A 21,482-nucleotide genomic window follows, 5' to 3' on the forward strand; every position below is an offset into this window, starting at 1 on the left:
AGAAAAATGATGGAAGTTAGCGGTAATAAATTGGTACTTCTTATCGCTGATATGAAATTAAATATTTAGAGATTAAGTATAATCGCTAGTATACAGGGCGGGGGGAGGGGGAGGTGGTAAGTTGAAAACTGCCGTAAGAATATTTGCCGATAAAAAATTATACTTGCTGAGTATAAAAATATATAACTCGATTATAATAAAATAACTATAATAACATCTTAATTTTCCGAATAATCAAACTAAATATCGGTAATAGCATGACCTATAAGAGATGGACGTGCAACCTATTATTTTTTTTTTTTGCGAACCATGCTCATTGCGCATTTTTACAAATCTTTTGTTTTAAACAATAGAAATTAAATTATAAAGTCTGTCGGATTCGTCGAAAACTTTTGGTCTCGTCTAACCAGTTACATCAACTTCCTTTTAGTTATTCAAGATAACAGCAATAGATAGCGATTCCACGGCTCAACGAAAAACATTTGACGTTTGACAAAAAATACGTAATTTTTATGAACTTTACTCTCTTATATCTTTTTGTATGCTTAAGCAAACACCTTGAGGTTTTTTGCATCAATTAGTGTTACTCAACCTCTTTCCAGCCATATATAGAAAGTACTATGGATTATATGGCTTCATTTAAATTTTATCCATATCTTAAGACCACTTTTAAGAAAAAAGCTCAAGCGGGAACGTTTTTTAAAACAAAGCTTTTGGAGCGTATATATTAAAAAAGGGATGACGAATCTAATGGAATGTGGACACTTTTTAACTTTTATACATAAATTTTTAGTTCTTAGCGCTTCAAAACTTCAAGGTTTATTTTTATAGAAAAAAAAAGTGTTTTTTAAGAGTGTCCAGGTGGAAATTGCAAGTTTACTCTTTCCTCTTTTTATAACAAGTATTTATTTATGTTTTCTTGAAGAGTAGTTCTTGAAGAGTTCTTGAAGGTTCTAAGGATTTGTATATAGAAATTATATATATATATATATATATATATATATATATATATATATATATATATATATATATATATATATATATATATATATATATATATATATATATATATATATAACTATATTCCTTCGCATATTTTATGACGTTTTTTGTTTTGATTTTACGTGACATAATGCAAATTATGTCACGCAAAATCAAAACAAAAAAAGTCAAGTCAAGCTCTATACAATTATATAAGTTACATATGTTTATTTGAATTATAAAAAAATCGTCTGGAATGGCTACAGTAGAATCAGGTTTTAAGCTTAATTTTATATAGCGTTGATAATAATATAGAAATTGAGATCATTTACTTAACTAATTTAGTACATGTATAACTAGAGATATAACAAATAATACATAATATCAACTAGTTTTGTAGCTACTTAGAGAATATTGGTATCATGTCCAGGGAACTACACCATCTACTATGTAGACTTATTGTTTATGAATATTATAGAATTTTCTATTTTTATTTTTAACAACAGAAATATACACAGTTAAGGATAAATAACTCATACATAAAATGAATGTAAATACAATAAAGAAAAAAATAATTTGTCACAGTTTTAAAGAATTTAGCAAAGCCAATTTATGGCAAACCGCAAGAATAACTAAGTATTTAATATTAACATAGCATGATTTACCAGCTATATATAAACTAATATTTATTTGAAAAAAACAAATGGGTTATTATGTGCCTTTTATGACAAATGAAATAGTATATAAACGTGATGAACAAAACCATGAAATATCTGGCTACATTTTGCAAGATGATTATAACCTTGAATAGCTTTTAAAAAGGCTTTGCATTATCAAACGAGTTATAAAAAAGCCCATTAGAAAATACACCTACTAAAAAACAATGCTCAGTGGAATATATATATATATATTGGAGCTTATAGAGTAGTCGAGGCAAAAAATGGCGACATATCGGAAATAATACTCAAAAAATACACAAAACTAAGGCTGGTGAATGAAGGACCAAGGAGTTGCATGAAACCAGATCTTGACTAAAAATTTTATTAAAGCATTGTTACTTCTTGCTTTATTTTTTTAGTCATTTTAAAATTATCCTTACAGATCTATTTTATTATTGATGGAACTTTGTTTACACGAAAAAGTTCCCAAATTTACAAATGTTTATGTTGGAAAAATGATAAAAATCTGTTCGTGCCGACAACTGATTTCCTTTTTCTTGGTGTAATTTATTTAGTAATTTGTCAACACGTGAAGTAGTTACTTATCCTGAACAGTCTTATTAAACAAATGCTATAAAAGGTTAAACTAATACCACGTAGTCAGACTTTCTGTTTAAAAACTAAGGGCAGCCATTTTAATAGATTTGTTTGTTGACGGGTGAAAATTTAGAGTTTATTGGAAACTCGCATGGCTCGCTAATTTCTGCGGCCTCTTTGATGTAAAACAATAGGTTGCACGACCATCTCTTATAGTTCCATGGTAATAGATAGTGAGTGTCATACCCCCAACACCACCTTCCCTTCTCGCTGGCTCCAACACTATATATCACTAATATGGAAATGAAAATTTATTGGCAATGTATAATAAAATCCAACTTTATGAATGTAACTTATCTGGGATAATTTTTCCTATGTTGCTATTTTTAGCCTTTGAAATAAGGTTGTTAATCGAAAGATTTCAAAGATTTCTGGAAAAAAATCTTTCAAAAGGGTATATACAATTAGTATTTATTTTTATTCGTAACGAATGTTTATTTAAATTTGTCAAAGTAACTTTCGCAAATAATACTTCTGAAAATTAGACTTTCGCAAGTTGCTATTTCAAATAATGCTCTTTCAAAACTTCCAAGAGTTTCACCAGAAGTTTCACTTTTGGAAGTAGCATTTGAGAAATGAGCGCTTTCGATAACTACGTTTCGAAATCTATAAAGGAAGTTTATTCGCCTAACTGCAAGAAATGTGAAAATAAAATATCTGTATATATCAAACTGTTTGTAATGAAACTTTATCTTCAGTATAGCAACATATTAAATTTTTACTAGTTTGTTTTTTCAAATAATGATCAAAAAATTTATTTCGAAAGGAAAATTTTTGATAAATCCACTTGAAGAACGGTCACTTACGAAAGAAAACTTGAAATTCGTCATAAAAACAAGATTGAAATGTTCCTTTTAAAAAAATCCGTTCAATGAACTAAGTAATTAAATGCTCATTACTCATAAGTGTCAATTATCGCGCATGCAAATTTTTATGAAGTAAAAAAATGATATTATTTTTTAACGGAGTCCTTTCGGTAGGTTCCAAAAATCTTCTTTCGAAATAAATCAATTAGCAAGTTTCTTTTCGCTTGTGATTCTTGCGAAAATTTTATTTTTCGTATATTGCTTTACCAGCGGCGTGGGCAGGATTTTTTTGATGTTTCAGATATGACACTTTTAGGCATTGTGCGAACTCATAACTCAAGAATGTTTAGTCAAATGAAAACGTTTCTCAAAAAAATCGCGGTGATTGGAGCGTGAGAACAAAAATACCCCAACAAGTTCGCTTTCCCAACCCCGAATTAGAGGTTAAATTAAACTACAGAATGTTAATTAAACGTTCAAAGGGTGCCTTTTATAGATTCCGTGCCCATTGGGTGTTCATAAACAGTTGCAACAACCGAATTGGTAGTTGTCTCAGAGCTGCAAAAAAATTCTAATTTGATTTAATACGTTACGAAGATTTGACTGGCCCCTATGAACCATAATTAGGACATTCAACCGCCACAATAATGTGCCATTGTGTGTGAAAATTTCATGACATAGGTTATTCAGTTTTTAGTACTAAATCTTGTTTTAATCGACTAGTTTTAGTTACGCTAAAAAGTTAGTCGACTAAATTTAGTTAGACTAATACTAACCTTAACTCCCACCCCTAATAAATATATATTAAAACAGTATGAAAAATGTTTACAAATATCTTCACATGCAACGTGTGACTGGCTACACATCAGTGTTGTCTGTGATTAACCGAGAAATGCATTCAGATTTAATTTTTGAAGTAAGTGTATATTTATGCTACATTATTGTGCTATTAGGATATTTAAACACACTAAATATTACTTTTTATTTTATTTGACTGAGATAAATAGGCTTTGTGAGAAAAAAAAAATGATTGAAAGTTTTTGAAGTTCCAAGTTTTATCTTTTTATTATCACATCTTCATAATTGTTTATATTAGTTATTATTTTTACTTATGTTCATGAAATTTTAAAATTGTCTAGACTTTATTTTACATTTTTGTATACTTTGTAAATAAATTGTAACTTTATTAAATATTTTTATGAAAGATAAGTTTTTCACTTGGTTACATATTATTAATTTATTATTAAGTTCTTATTAAGCTGATAAAAAAGTTTATTATTGATTACAACAATTTTATTATTGAAGGAATGTAAAGACTAGTACTACTGTGAATGTAATGTATAAACGGCTACAAAAAAAGTCTTTTAGGAATTATAATTAGTATATTCAAACGACTATTTGAATATGTTACATTATATAAGTAATGAACTGAAGTGTTTACAAATTTTCTATTTTTACATATATAAATGTTTTATAATAATAATTTTTCATACAAATGTTGGTGTACATCTTAAAAAACTGTGTTTCTCTCATTTATATTTATTAATATCCATTTATACGTTGCATGTTCAAAAACAAAAACAACTTGTAGTTTGTTTTTCAAAGTTGATAAACATCTGATGCAAGGTATCGGATATACTTATTATGAGGTTATAGTAATCTGAAGCAAGTTTTCAGATTATTAAAAAACTTGATGTTTGTGTTAAAGTTATCTAAGTAAAGCCATGATCCAAGCAGGAATGTGGAGTCCCAAAATGACTCCGGATTTGTATGTCACAAAAAGATTATTTCAAGTATTGTGAATTTCAAAGGTATCACAGATGTAATGACTTGAAGGCTGCTCAGTTTTATGGCTTTTTATTAAAAAGTTTGTGCTGGCAAACATCAAAAAGGATTTACAAGCAACAAATTTTTTGGTTTCATTTTACTTCGGAAAATCCTTTTTGCATTTTAATTATATCTCAATTTAAATAATTTGAACAAATTATATTTGTTCAATTAATTAATATATTTTTTTAGACTTGGATTTTACTCATATCATTTCAAGATTTTTTTATATAACCTTTATGAAAAAGATATTCATAATATGAAAAAAATTTAAGATATTCATAATATGAAAAAAATTTGTTTCTACTAGTTTTTATAAATATTACCTGTTATAAAAATATCAATAAGATGACACCTTTCTTAATGTTATGCTTTTGATTTTTTTTAATAAATTAAGGTGTAGATGTGTATAGTAGTTCTATTGGTTCAAGTTTATTTTGTTATAGTTTATAGTTTTATTGGTTTAAGGTTAAGTTATTATATTGGTTTAAGATTAACTTAAGGTTAGCTATTTAAATCACAAATAATCTAAAGCTAGGCTGTTCAACAAGCTATGCAAACTACAGTGTGTGTAGATTTATGAAATAGAATTTACATATTTAATGAAAATAGAGCATGTATGATAAATTGGTAGGGTAGTAGTTATTTTTTATTTTTGTTTTTTAGGTATTGGCAGGCTGTACTTGACAACTTACTTTCCTGCAACGAAATCAATAGAACCTTCAACTACAAACCAACTTAAAAAGTTTTCATAGCAGCATTTTTTAAGAAGAATTTTCCCTTTATTTTATTTACTAATCAGATAACTTATATTTCATAATTTCTTTAAGTTATTTTTGGAGATTATGATGTTTTACAAATTTTAGTTTAAAAAATAATATTTACATATTGATTTTTAGTATTTTAATAATTAATTTTTATTCAGAAGTACAATTATAATTGTAGTGTCCAATTTTTGTAATATTTTTTCTGTAAATATCAATTTAATATTATGTTATCAATGTGAAAGTATAATCTCAAGATATAATTAAAAAAATGTTAGGACGAGGTACGCATTGCTTTCTTATAAGTAAAATTCAAGTTTAGCGCAAAATGTCTGTATCAATAGAAACCACTTGCAAAATTTTTTAATTTTGATTGGTCTATTAAAATTTCAACTTTATTTTCACACGGTTTCTACTTACTATGACTGTAAGTGTGAAAGCACGCGCAAACTGGCGATAGGGAGATTTTTGAACAAAAATTAACGCCGTGTAATAGTTATTCAAAGTAACTGTAAACACATTACCGAAAATTTGAAATCGCATGAAAGTTCACCTAAACAGTAAAAGTACTTAGGTAATTGGTTTGAAGCTAGTTGGACTTAAAAAAACTATTGATAAAGATTTGCAATCTTAAATTATTAGAGAAAGAGATCACTGGCAACTTATTTTAGATTAAACGTGCCACATAATTTTGTGTCTATCCAAAAATAACACTGCTTTTCGTGGTTTTTCAGGCAGATAAATTACTCCTCAAAATGAAAATTATTTAAGGGTAATAAAACTATTGAGCATACAGGATGCAACATTAAACGAGCATTTACAACGTATTTCCTCTAAAGAATCTCATGTAAATGATTGAGAAAAAACAATTCAAAATGAGTTATTTTCTTTATTGGCATTCGGAAATAAAAACAATATTTTATGACAAGCTAGAGAAATGAAATATTTTAGTATTATTCTTGACTGCACCCCTGATGTCAGCCATACTGAGCAACTCTCCTTAACATTAATGTTTGTTGATACTTCAAACGATGAAATGGAGAATAAAGAACTTTTTTTAACTTATCAAACTGTTAAAAAATCCATTGGAAAATCTTTATTTGAAATTTTACAAAAGTTGTTCAAAGATGTAAATTTAATTTTAATGAATAGTAAAGAGCAAGGATACGATATTGGTGAAATATAAAGACTAAAACTAAAGGCGCACAAGCTCGAGTTTGTGAACTAAATCCAAGAGCTTTTTTCATGCCTTGCGAATGTCATTCTCTACATTTACTTGTAAGCGATTGTGCAATATCATTTGTGAAACTCGATTGGAAAGTTGAATTGAATGTTGAAAATTGAATTGAATGAACTCGATTGGAAAGTTGAATTGAATGAAAAACCAATACGGTTCTAAATAGTGGAAAATTACAATGCTTTAGTAACTTTGAGTAGACAGACTCTTTTGATATTTTTATTAAACATAAACTTATACATTATCTGCACTTTTTCTCTTTTGGTTATGCTTTTTACCCGGTATAATGTTTTAGATTGTGTAAATATTGCTATCAAATCTATGCAATCTGTAGCCACGGATATTGCCTGAGTAGTTTCACTTATTAAATCATGAACAGAGTTTGTGACAGAATAAAGGGTAACTGGTTTTGAAAATTTTATAGTGGAGGCATAAGAATTGGCTGAATTTATTAGTAGTTGAACCAGATTTTATTGAGAGAAGAATATGCCGTAAAAAGCAAATGATTGCTTATTAGAGTAGAGGTGAGATTGTAATAATCTGATGAGCAATTTTAAGAACAACTTCTTTAATGTAATTTTATATGATGCCATAGCATCTCCTTAAGAAAGATATCAACAAATGAATGAATATCACTAAACTTGGTAAATTTGATATAATCTGAAGAAATTACCTGTGGACAATGTCTTACATAAGTTTTGCAAAGATTTGCATTTGAAATTAAAAATGGAAAAAAATTGTGAAATTATTGGCGCAGAATTATTTGATGAGTCGAAATCTGCATCCACCCTTTTTTCCTAAAGATATTCTTGGACGTCCTCTAAATGTCTTGAACTTTATAAAATCCTGTGGATTTTAAAATGTGGTGCCAAACATTTGGATTTCATTAACAATAATGCTTACCATACCAGTTACTGCTGCAAGTGGTGAGAGAATTCTTAGCATATTGAAGCTAATAAAAAAGTTTTATTAGCTTCAATATGCTTTATAAAGATCAACTATGGATGACGAATGATTTAATAACTTAGCTATATTATCCATCAAAACTGAAATAGCAATCCAATTAGACATAACCGAAATAATTTAGAATCTTGCAGATTTAAAGGCTAAATAAGTTAAATTTAGTATTGAATAAAGTTTGAATTGGTTCCTGTTTATTTTTATATAAATAATTTAATTTCCTTAGTTAATCCTCCCTTTAAAAGGCAAAATGTTGATATTTATTTTTTCACATTTTAAGTTACAAATAAAAATCATTTCAACTTTCAACATTTCAAGTTACAAATAAAGTTCATAATTCATAAAGGGCGCGATTTAAATTGATGCCCGGGGCGCTAGAATTCCTGGCGTCGGGCCTGAAAAGCTTTATTATCACCAATACACATACTTGTCAACCGTTATAAACAGCATAACACAAAACTGTGGGTGCATTCTAAAATGTGCATAGAATAACAAAAATTTCATTAAATTATGTAATCAAAAACTATCCATAGCTTTCAATAGTTGAATCGTTAAATGTTAAAAGGCGAAAGTTCAAAAAAGCAAACTTTTGGAAAACTAAAAAAAACTGCATTTTCCCCCGTTGTAAACTTTTGTTAAGGGTTTAATTTTTTTTTTTTTGAAGATGAAAAACATTATCCTCTTCAAAAAAAAATTATTGAAACAATAACAAAAATTCTTACGTGGGAAAATGCATTTTTTTATTTAGTTTCTCAAAAGTCTAGATTTTTTGGACTTCCGCCCTTTTAACATTTAACGATTTAACTACACCTTCAAAAATCACAAATCGAACTAGAGTTAATGCAAACATGCGATCTAAAAATGATTCTCTAAAAGCTGTTAAACAGTGGTTTGAACAACATGTAATCTGTAAGTATTCAAAATCATGGTGGGTAAAGGAACTTAAAAACTGAAAAAAATATTTTGACTATAAACAATGGAAAAAATTATCACATAATAAGAATCAAAAATTCATTTATTATTTAAAGAATCATCAAGAATGCTTGGAGTACAAAAAATACATCCTAGAACGAAAAATTTTTCATAAAGCGGTTAAAGCAGGCCATAGCAAAAACGTCAATGAAAAAACAACAAGTATTAAAATTCAAGAGCAACAAATTCTTAGAAATTTGACAACATTTGTAAGATTCAAACCAGTATATTTTTAATTATCAAATTGCAAAACACAAATGATATTGTAAAGAAACTTAGGCAACATTTTCAAACTCCACTCAATACACCGCTTTTTTTAACTACAACCAAAGTTTAAACTTTTCCTCAAAATAACGAGCATAATTTATTAGTTAATATTTATTAGAAATTATATCCCACTTCTAAAAATTAATAAGTATTTAGATAACTGTGGGATAAGTCGTTGAACACCTTAAAAACTCCCATAATCCTTTTGTGGTTCTCTAAATTTTATAACAGTATTTTAACGAAAGGAAAAGTCACCATTCCCACCATTTTGAGTTTAAGAAAAAATAACTCTACTCTGCGGGTAAAGTTACTATTAAGTGAAACTATACAGCACTATATAAAGTTACTATTGAGTGAAACTTTACAGCACTTTCAATTTAATTTTTCTATTCCTTTTAGTCCTGCGCTCTATGATAAGTCCGTAAGGACATCTTGAAACACCTGACTCTAAATTAAAAAAAAAAAGAAAAATAGCATTCTAAATATTATTCTGTCTGAAGATAGTATAGCTGTTATAAACTTATAAATTCATCCACAGTCGTTAAAAAGGTAAGGTTAGTTTTTGATAATAGGTATGTTCTCCTCGAGCATAACTTTAATGTTTGTTCTTTTTTATAAGTATTTGGAAGAGAGATTTTAGGACTTTTCTCTAATTTATAAAAAAAAATATTATTTTTAATCTTAATCCTGTTTTAATATTTGGATATAAAAAGTAAGTATTGGATTATTCATTTTTGAATTAAATTAAAAAAAGTTTTTAGGGAAAAAGCCACAACCTTGCCACGACCACTTTGCTGTTAATAGTTGGAGCGAAGTAGTCGTGAAAAGTTTCAATTTGTTTACATTTGTTCAATATTGAAAGTATGTATTAATAGTACATTGATACCAAGTAAGCTTGTATTGGTATATCATCTATTATTAACCAATTTTTTCATTAAAAAACCTTTTTTTTACAGTTTCAATAAAAACAACAATAACATCATTGTTTGGTTTAATAGGACCACCACTATTGTAGAAGTGGTAAAGTTACATTTGAACTTTTTTCTTTCCAATAAAAGTTATCATTTCATAAACTTTAAGGTTGTTATTGACTCATCAACTATTTGTTTTATAGACTCTAGTAGCATCGACATCTTGTTCCAGTGGTAAAGTTACATATATCTTTTCGGTACAAGTATATATTTCATACATTTTTAAGGCTTGTGAGCTTAATTACTTTTATATTTTGCTTTTACTTGGGATATCAACATCTAGTAGCAACAATAAAGTAATATCTTTTCAAAATAGCTGTAACGCTAAGTATAAAAGAGAATAATAATAAATCTTTTGATTTACCAACTTATTTATTTTGAAAATAATCTTACCATTACTACCAGTTGTCGATCCCTCCTCGGAAAATGAGTAATTTATAATAATTTGAAAAAGATATACTCTGTTAGATTATTAATGGAAAAAAATGCTGGCACAACTTCAAAATACATCATACAAAAAGGATGTACAATCATGCCCTTATTCTCTTTAATACTTCATGTTTTGTGTAGGCACAACATCTGTTACTAATGATAATGTTACTAATAATGGTTGACTCATTTTAAAATACTCATAAATTACCAATTATAATATTGTGTATAAAATCCTTTTTATTTTGTACTCTTTAGTAGCAATAACATCTTTTACCAATGTTAATATTATGTATTTTCAAAAATAACGAAATGAATTATAGGATGTCCATTTTTATACTCTTTTCTATTTTGTAATTTTAGCGGCGACAACAGTTTATATCAGGGTAAACTTAGACGTATTTTTTCAGAGGTCATTTGTTTATTAACCTTTTTATTTTGAATTCTTTAAAGGCATCAAAACCTAGTCGTAATGGTTTTTATTGTGTTTTCAATATTGTGCTTGTAAAAATAGAATCAGTATAATAAATACGACGGCAAAAATAACAAATATGCCGTTAGTGCATTTTTCTTCAACGTAATGCCATTATAACGCCAGATTTATATTGGCGGTTTGTGGTCACATCTAAAAAGTCTAGTATTGTGTGGGCACATTTAAAAGACAACTTTTTTAGATGTGCCTTTTAGATGTTACTGACATAAAATTTAAACATGCTTTCACACACTGTAGTTGTTCGTATAAATCAGTTGGAAAAAATATTTCAAGTTTTACGGCATTTTTTACTGAGTTCACTTTTGTTTAACAGAAATTTAAAACAATTTTTTGGGATCTACTCGTGATTCACTTAGATATTTGGGCATCCAAAAATTTTATTGAAAACACAGAAGTTTTAAAAAAGGTTGCGCCACAGATTCTTATATGTTTAAAGATTATATTTTAACAACACAAAAAAGCAAAAAGCGTATTAATTAGATAAGCGTCGCCAACTTCTGCGTATAAGATAAGCGCCGCCAACTTCTGCGTATAAAATTACGCCTATTATATTTTTAATATCACCATTTGTCGATTCAAAAAATACAACTTGAAAATTCACTACTCACGTCGGTCTTTAAAATCTTTTGGTATGCTCGTATTACTAATATGCTCATATTACCCAAATATACCTATGTGTTGGCAAATCGAATGGAATCTTGAATTTTAAAAAAATTAGTTTTTTTTTTCTATTACTAATACTTTTGAGAATTATTGTTACTAATTTTTTTTTTTTTTCAACTTTATTTAAGTGCCCAAAGAAATCCTTTGGGTCATATCACAAAGCACCGCGGAGGAGCATTTAATTGGAAGTTCACGCCTACTTCCTAACCGGCTGCTATTATTAATTATAAATTTTTTTTATCAAAATGTCACATGTCAAACTTTTTGCGTTCGGAAATTCAGGGTTACTGTTAATTATAAGATCCTAATTTATAACTTAGTGCAGAATGGTATTGATTGTAATCACAAAATAGTTGAAATTTTGCAGAAATCATAAATCATACATTAATGCTAAATGCATCTCTGTTTTTCTAACTATTTTATAATCGAAGATTTTCATAAATTTTTATAATCAAAAATTTTGTAATCAAAGATTTTCATATAGATTTTATAATCAAAGATATTCAACTTTTATCTTAGTTGCATTGTGCAGTAAGGTCAGTTGCTTCATAAAACATTATGAAACAAATCTTTTTAAAATTTATTTTGACTCAAGAATATGGATTTTTTTAAGTTGAATCTCAAAAATCTTCTCTGACTCAATTTAAAATTTCTAATTTGCTGGGCTCTATTTGCAAAAGATTAAGTTTCGGAAGTATATCTTGCAAAATATAATTTAGAATTTTAAATAGATTTCTACGTTTTGCAAGAATTAAATTTAATTCATGATACTCCCGTCGAAAGAGTTTGATTTTTTTGATTTTACGAAATTACTAAAAGTAATTTAGTCAGCAACTTTGAATAAAACAAATAAAATTTTGTTCTACAATAAATATTTTTAAAAAGTTTAAAGAGACAATCGAGACAATTAAAAACCTACCGCTACCGCTCTAAAACGTGGCCCCTACTTAAAGCTAGAGCTACAATTGTTTCCTCAAGCGCTGAAATGTTTTCTCAAAATAACGCTGATTATTTTACGTAAATTAAATTTGTTAAGCTTCGGCGTCCCGGTTCAAAATAATATAGTAACGTAATCTTACGTGATAGCAACTTTTGTCCCGATTGAACCAAGACTTTACCGCACTTTTAAAAAAATTGTACTGATTGAAACGTTACGTTCCGGGAATGTGACGTTCCGATTGAATAACCGCACTCAAAAATTTGGTGCGGTTATAAACCAAGACGAACCAAGAATAACGTGACAAATCGTGACGTTTCGGGAGTTAACGTGATTCTTGGTTTATAACTTACCAAGAGTAACGTGAAAAACCGTGACGTTCCGGACAAACTGTTACTTCTTGAAAAAAAACCCGTTACTTCTTGAAAAATAAAGAAATCGGAACTATTTCTTCAAAATCTTATTTTACATACCAATTTCATATTGTTAAATTGTTTTATTTCAATTAATGATTCAAAACTTAAAAAAAAAAGAATTGATAATTGGTAAATTGAAACAATTTGTTTTTTTGCATAAACAACGGTTACCCTTCATTTGATAATGCTGCCCGATTGCCCGGGTACCCGTTGATAGCCTTAGTTATGATATGAACCAAAGTTAGATAAAGCGCTATGTAAAGGAGTGCGTTATCTGCATTTGTTTAAAGCATAATTTGTTAAATAACAATTGCCTTCAACGCGCATTTTTTGTTAAAAAATTTTTTTTTTTTAAATTTATAAAATAACATTTTTGGAAAAGTGCGGTAACGTAACGGAACGTAATGTTATGTTACAGTTTTAAACAAAATAAACTGGTGCGGTTTGATCTCGGTTGGTGCGGTTTCCCAATCAAGAAATAAGGCGGTTTCAACCGTTACCGCACCAACCTCGTCCTGATTGAACCAAGACGTTACCGCACTTTTTTGTCCCGATTTATTTTTACCGTTACATTCCTACCGGGATAACGTGATTCCCTATTCATTTCGGGATTAACGTTCCGGGACGCCGAAGCCTAAAGTTTGTCTAAGTATATCATGCTTGTTTTTAGTAAACAACTATATTTAGACTCGAGGTCACGAACTCAAATTATGTAAACTAAAGTGTAAAATTTTTGTCCGAAAATATTATTTCTTCCTCAGGGTTGGTAATAATTGAAATAACTTGCCTTCTGGCGTCGTTAATACAAAATACATCAATAGCTTTAAAGTTAAAATTAACTCTTTCAACTTCGAAAAATTCTCTTGTGAAAAAATTATCTCACACAATAGAAAAAAGCTATTCAAATATCCGTATAAAGCAGTTTTTTTTTTTGCAATATATACTAATTATTTTCCAAAAATATATTTTGAAAAATGTTTTAATTGAGACTATCAATATTGAGCAAATTAGGCTTTGTAATTATTGATTCCGTAAGACTCCTCGACTTCTATCCCGAAGTTTATTGGTTGAAGTTTAAACTAAAATTAATCCTGTGAAAAATAGTTTCAGCACTTAATTTAAAATTATTTACAGGTTATTGTTTATTAAAAGTTTCTTTTAAGATACCCGGCGCCGGGTATCTAATAAGTGGTTTACTTTAAGGTATATATATATATATATATATCACTAATGGGAACCCGAAAATTTGGCTGTTTTCGTGGGTATTTTTATTATTTGAAAATATTTTTGTAAATTGTTATTCTATAACTAAAACAAAAACTTACCACTTAAACGGTTTCGGTGGACTGAGTTATACGATACGCATTTGACCGTCTTAATGCAGTCATCGTCACTGTTACAAGGCACTTTAGTACTAAATCCATTATCGTTTGTGTAACACCATTCCCTCTAAATAGAATAAAAATTATGTGCTTTAGATAAATTATTTTATATAAACACACACGCGTATATTTGTATATATATATATACAAATATACGCGTATATTTGTATATATATATATATATACATATATATATATATATGTATATATATATATATATATATATATATATATATATATATATATATATATATATATATATATATACATATATATATATATATATATATATATATATATATATATATATATATATATATATATATATATATATATATATATATATATATATATATATATATATATATATATATAAATATACGCGTATAATATAATTTTTTTTGACACTTCACGGAAATCTTTTTACTATCATAAAAAATTTTAATTAGAGGAAAACAATCTATGTTATACTTCAGTAATTAGAGGAAACCATATTTACGTCATTGCAAGAAAAATTAGAGCAAACATAAACTTTATAATATTAGAAATATCATTTAACGTAAAAGAAGTAGCCAATCATTTATCTGAACTAAAAAGTAATAATACAAAAAAGTGGTTGACTTAAGTCTTAAAACTAAATGGAAATTTAGTCTTAATTCTAAATGGAATTTAGTTCGAAAAGGTAATAATAAAACTTTACGAATATTATGTATAAAAACATTTAAAACGTTTCTGGAAAAGCTCTATATGATAATTCAGAATGAATAACATATAAATCAGGTAACATGTAAAAATGACTTGAAAAAAAAGAGTCCAAGACTAAAGATTTGTAAAAGTGGTAATTAGTATACAGCTACTTTATTCTTGCATGAAGTCTTTGTTAATGATACTAATAACTGTCTTAAATGTGGTGTAGAATATATCACGAGGTTAGAATTATTTTGTTTATCTCCACAATTCAAAAAAATTGAACTAGATCAATTTTATTTCTTTTTATGGATAAAATAATTATTTTTTACAAATAAATCAGTAAAAAAAATAATTAACTTACTATACCTGGCATTGCATTTTGTTTTCCTTAATCCTAATTATAAATTAAAAATATAATGTGCTATCTCCGTTTTCCAATCAGAATTATTTACGCAAAACAAACCGTTTAAGGTAAAACATGTTATTGTTTACACACACACATACACACACACACACACACACACACACACACACACACACACACACACACACACACACACACACACACACACACACGCACACACACACACACACACACACACACACATATATTTTTCTTCACAGAGACTGATCTGACTGTTTTTGATGTTCATGATGAAAATCCAACTCGTTGTCTGCCCCTACGTTGAGGAAAAACTAGGAAACGAAAGTCAACACTTAAAACTTGGACACAGAATATGAGATAGCAGCTAAGACAATCTGGTTTGTCGCATAAAAATAGAAAGGGAGAAAATGTTTCATGCAAGTCTGTAACCAAAAAGAAAGGCTGTTAAATACTTGTTAATTTAAATGTACAAAAAATATCAGTAATGAAAAATGAAAACTTAAATTTGTTGATTCTTTGTTTAAGATGTTTCTCAAAACTCAGAGTAATTTAACAAAAATTTAAGACCAGGGAATTCTAGTATACAAGAGGTTGATAACACCTACAGCCAATTTGATAGAACACTCGCTCCTTTTGAAATATATCTACCACTTGATTTAATCAGAACAATTCCTGCTCTTCAAAAAAAGTTTTTTTTTTTTGTCTACCAAATGATGAAAATGGATTTCAAACAATCAGTTGTTGCAGGCTAATTTAACTTTAAGCTTGTTCCTTATATCCAGATAAAGCGTTTAGCATTCAGATCATATATACTACAGAAAGTCATGTTTTAATGCTTGTTCTAAAGCATGATTTAAAAAACTACGATCTTAGTCATGACAGTGGTACTAATGTTTTCTGTCTTGAATTAGGGTGTTCAAATTTCAAATGATAAAGCCAATGTCTTTCAATGTAGTTTCAAGTATATGCCTGCTGTAAATGTTGCATTGGATTAACCAGAGGTGCTGGTTAACTAATTATTCTCTAAGATTATTTTTTAATGTGCAATCTATTTGAGATGCTTGTTTTTAGTTTTTTTAATATTTTTTTTAATATGCTTTTAGAACTCATAACTAATCATCTCGCCACAATATGTATAAAAACTACTGGCTTAAATTATGTTTTTTAACAGAAAATGGAGATATAACAAAATAATACTGTATTTTTTAAAAAAAGTGTGTATTACATTATTCTATGTCCAAATCAGGGTGTAGTAATTCAGACACGTGCACTTTAAATATTTTAAAACAATTTCTTTAAAACTGTGGTAGCTTGTATAGGAAATTAATACAAATTGGTTTTGTTTGCGTTTTTTATGCTATTTAGCTTGCAGCTCCATTTAAAACTTTGAACTTAATTTTCTCGGTTCGGAAAAACATGGAGATAGAACAAAATAATTCTAACCTCGCAATATGTTAGTAATTACAGACCCCAAAAATAAATAAGTGAGAGATATTGTATAAGCTTATTTAAAGAAGTCACACCCCTAACCCCAAAGTTGTTAAAGAAATTTGGCGTGGTTAAAAAATACGAGAATCTAACAATATAACGAAGATTGTCCTAACTTTAAATAGAAAAAAAGAAAGTTTCTTAATAAAAAAAAGCCTTATACCGCTGAAGGTAACGTGAGGTATAAAACAGCTTAAGCAGATGATGAAAAAATTACTTATTAAAACATTAAAAAATTTATTGAAAGGGGGTGCTAAACTGACGCAATCGTGGAAGTGGGTAGTTAAATAATCGATAGTATATAATCGTGAAAGCAGTGCCGACTCAGCCTGTGGCGCAGAAATATAGGGGGCGCAAAATAAGGGGAAAAATGCACTTTAGGTGTTTATATTAAAATTTATTATATAATTTATTTCATCTCTGCTTGGGGGAAAAAGGAAATTTACCAAAATCTCGGAGCATTTGCTATTTAGGTTCTTTCTAGGAAAAATACAATCAGGGCATTTACTATTTAGGTTCTTTCTAGGAAAAACATAATCCGTAAGAAGTTTCGATTTTGTACGATAATTTAGCAGGGTTAGGGTTAGGGTTAGGGTTAGGGTTAGGGTCAGGGGTTTCAGGCAAAGTTTTCTGTGTCATTTATATTAGTATTTTAAAGATTTGGTGATATTTCCGGCAATGAGATAGAGATTAAAGAAAATTTATGAACATATTAAACTGTTAAAAAATTCACTGGAGAATCTTAATTTGAAACTTTACAAAAGTTGTTTAAAGACGTAAATTTAATGAATAGCAAAAGGTAAGGATATAATATTGGTGCAAATATAAGTAAAAACAAAAGCGTACAAGCTCGAGTTTGTGAGCTAAATTCAAGAGCTTTTCCATGCCTTGTGAATGTCATTCTCTAAATTTAGTTATATGCGATTGTGCAACATTTTGTACTGAGTCAATATCATTTTTTGGAGTTGTTCAACGACTACATACGCCTTTTTCAGTTCAGTATCTAGATTGAACATACTGAAAGATCATGTGTCCAATCTTACTGTTTGTGAAACTTGATCGGTAAGTTGAATTGAATGTTTAACACCACTACGGTAGTAAATAGTGGAAATTTACGATGTTTTAGTTACTTTGAGTAAAACAGACTATTCTGATATTTCCATTAAACATGAAACTTAATAATAGTATAATATTTTAGATCATGTAAATATTGTAAGCAAATCTTTGCAATCTGCAGCCATGGATGTTACCTCAGTAGTTTCATTTATGAAATCATGAACAGAGTTAGTGACAGAATATAGGGTAACTGGTTTTGAAAATTCTCTAGTGGATGCAAAAGAGTTGGCTGAATTTATTGGAAGTTAAACTAGGTTTTATTGAGAGATGAATACGCCGTAAAAAGCAAATGCTTGCTTATTAGAGTAGAGGTGAGATTGTAATAATTCAAAGAACAGTTTTAAGATCAACGTCTTTAAGGTAATTTTTAGATAATATCATAGCATCTTTTCAAGAAAAATTTCAACAAATGAATGAATTTTACCAAACTCGGGAAATTCGATATAATCTGAAAAAATTACTTGCGGACAACGTCTCACTTAAGTTTTACAAAGATCTGCATCTGAAATTAAAAATGGAAAAATATTGCGATATTATTGGCGCACAATTATTCGATGAGTTGAAATCTGCATCCACTCTTTTTTCCTATAGATATTCCAGGACGTCCTCTAAATGTCTTAAACTTTATAAAATCCAGTGGATTTTAAAATGTGGTGCCAAACATTTGGATTTCATTAACAATAGTGTTAACCATACCATTTACTGTTGCAAGTTGTGAGAGAAGTCTTAGCGAATTGAAGCTAATAAAAAACTATTTACGATCTACTCTGGGTGACGAATGATTTAAAAACTTTTACCACTCGAAGGCAACTTGAAAAAAATTTTGCAGCGCCACCATGTTGACATACAAAAAACAATCAAAAGAGTCAACATTTAAATAGCTAAAGGCCAGTATCTATAAACCTTTGAGATGATCGAAAAACTAAGCAAGACAATGAGGCCAAAAATCCAAAGCAACTAATGAAACGCAAGATTTCAGTGAATCTTTAGATGAAACTCAGTAAGTGCAACATTCCAAAAACCAAGACATGACAAAAATATAAGAGGTGCCAAAAGCGCCAAAAGATTTTAGAAAGAAGCATTCCCAACTTAAAACAGCATGTGTTACCAATATGAAGCTTTTAGTTTCAAGTCATGGGTTAGTCAATCGTGTTTACCCAGAAAAGTAAATCAATGTAGGTTTTTTTTTCATGAAAAAATGCCGCGGAACAGCTTCTGACCATGAAACAACTCAAATTTATTTAAATAATAAATAGTTTACTTTAATATTTTATCGAAACAGTTTTTTTGTAATTTAATTTCTAATAAGATTATTTTGCATTTTATTTTTAATTAATTCTATTTGGTTTTCTAAATATCTCAATTTTTATTCCAGTTTAACAAGTTTACTTTTTCCCAATTATTTAAATTAAAAAGGGTGGAAGTAACCTTTTTTTGTGTGTGTATAATTTTTTTTTTTAATTTTTCTATTGGGTTGAATTTTGAAAAGTTTGTATTTTATTGTGTAAAAGTTTGAGTTAATAAAATTGAAAAAATGACAAACTAAATTTATTTAATTTTTTGCGTAAAACAAAGTGGCATAAAATTTGATCTTTTAATAATAAGTTTTGTTAATAACGAATCATTATATTCATGAATCAAATTAACGAATCATTATATTCCAGAAACTAGTTGTAATTGTCAGGTTAGTATTTTTTTTACTTAATTAATGTTAATTTTTTAAGCTTTTTTAAAATGCTCATATTACCAAGTGGTCTATCAAGTATTTTCACGAGCATTGATCACTTTTTCTACTTTTTTAAAACTTATGTGTTTTTAAAAATAAATTTCTGATTGTTTATTCGCAAAAACTTTGAATTCAGTACAGTTATTCTTGAAAGTATTACAATTTTTGCTTAAAATGCTCGTAATACCCAAATCTACCCTGTTCATATTATGTAAAAATTTCTCTATAAAATAAAAACAAAAAAATACAAAAATAACAATAAAATATTTTTTAAACCATATGCTCTTGACGCAGTTTAGGCTATTTTTGGTACTTAATTTTAAAAATTCTAAGATAAATCATATGCAAACATATTTCACAATAGCAGAGAAGAGATTCATCAAAAGAGGCAGGGGGAAAAAAAAGGCAATTTTCTCCAGCATTTTCAAAGACTGAAAAAAAAGTTCTGATTTCCTATTTTAAAAAATTAGATACAAAGCCTCAAATAACTTTTAGCAACTTCAATCTAACTGTAATTTTAACAGTTTTCTCTGATTTTAGTTTCTACATGCGCATTGACAATCTTAGTATTTCTACTAAGATTTTAATTTTTACTAGCGCATTTACATTTCTATACAACAATAAAATAAAATAAATAACTTCTTTAAAGTGGAGGAATAAAGCTTGAACACTTTTTTCTTTTAAATAGTGAAAGTGCTCTGGCCCAAAACCTCCTCCCCACCCTTCCTTTCCTCTTCCTACGCTTCTGCTTTCATTTGGTGTATTAATGTTGCATAGTTTTTATTCATTTATATTACAGCTTATTTATTTTAAAAAGGTTTACAAAATCAAAATTTTTATAGGCTTTAATACAAAAAATTAAAACATCTTTAAACATACTAAGTAATAATAAGAAAATATTTTTACCTTTTCATTGATAATTTTAATACAATGTTTTTCTTCGGAATGGCAACCGTAGTTTGGTTCTTTTCCAACACTATTGATATCTGTTAAGGCTTTATTGGTTATAAGTAACCCAGCTCCAATAAGAATAAAGAAAACTTGCTTCTTCATTTAAAATTTGCTTGAGATAAAATAACAAAAAATACTTTACCGAATGATATTTTTTAGAGTTAAAAAATTTTATTTTTTTATGTAAATAAAATAAAAAAGAATAAATTAAGTGTTTTTATAGCAAAAACTAAAATCAGCGCATAAGCAACATAAATATAAATTAAAACTTATGATCAAAATTTGCTTTTAAAACTCGCTTTTCTAAATATCGAAACTCTAATCGAAACTTGCGTTCAACGGGTTTTAATGCACAATTCAAACAAGCAGGCTTTTTGGCCAAATTTGAACCTTGTTCAATTCGTAATATTAGCAGTTGAATTAATAATACCAGCAAACATTCTCCAGTTGACCTAATTTTTTTATCGATACATATTTTATTGATATTTAAGGTTGTTTTGTATTATAATAATAAAACAAAACTCATAGTCGTAAAAGAGTGCTCAATATTAAAATGATACTTCAAATAAAGCGATATACGTATTCAACGGCTTTGTTGTTATATGTTATATGTTTATATGCACTTATATGTTAGTATATATATATATATATATATATATATATATATATATATATATATATATATATATATATATATATATATGT

The 21,482-nt window shown here is 28.0% G+C and overlaps 1 protein-coding gene across 1 annotated transcript in view; it reads right to left on the reverse strand.

Moving 5' to 3' along the window:
- The window catches only part of LOC124807557 (carbonic anhydrase 1-like), a 42,873-nt gene extending 21,981 nt beyond the window's left edge, over positions 1–20,892 (reverse strand). The window contains exons 1-2 of the mRNA XM_065808769.1: positions 20,733–20,892; positions 14,365–14,488 (exon numbers count right to left, since the gene is read on the reverse strand). Coding sequence (XP_065664841.1) covers positions 14,365–14,488; positions 20,733–20,879 — 271 coding nt within the window. The 5' untranslated portion in view covers positions 20,880–20,892. The remainder of the gene's footprint in view (positions 1–14,364; positions 14,489–20,732) is intronic.
- Between the last annotated feature and the right edge of the window lie 590 nt (positions 20,893–21,482).

Source organism: Hydra vulgaris, chromosome 10 (assembly GCF_038396675.1).
Source record: "Hydra vulgaris chromosome 10, alternate assembly HydraT2T_AEP".
Classification (NCBI taxonomy): domain Eukaryota; kingdom Metazoa; phylum Cnidaria; class Hydrozoa; order Anthoathecata; family Hydridae; genus Hydra; species Hydra vulgaris.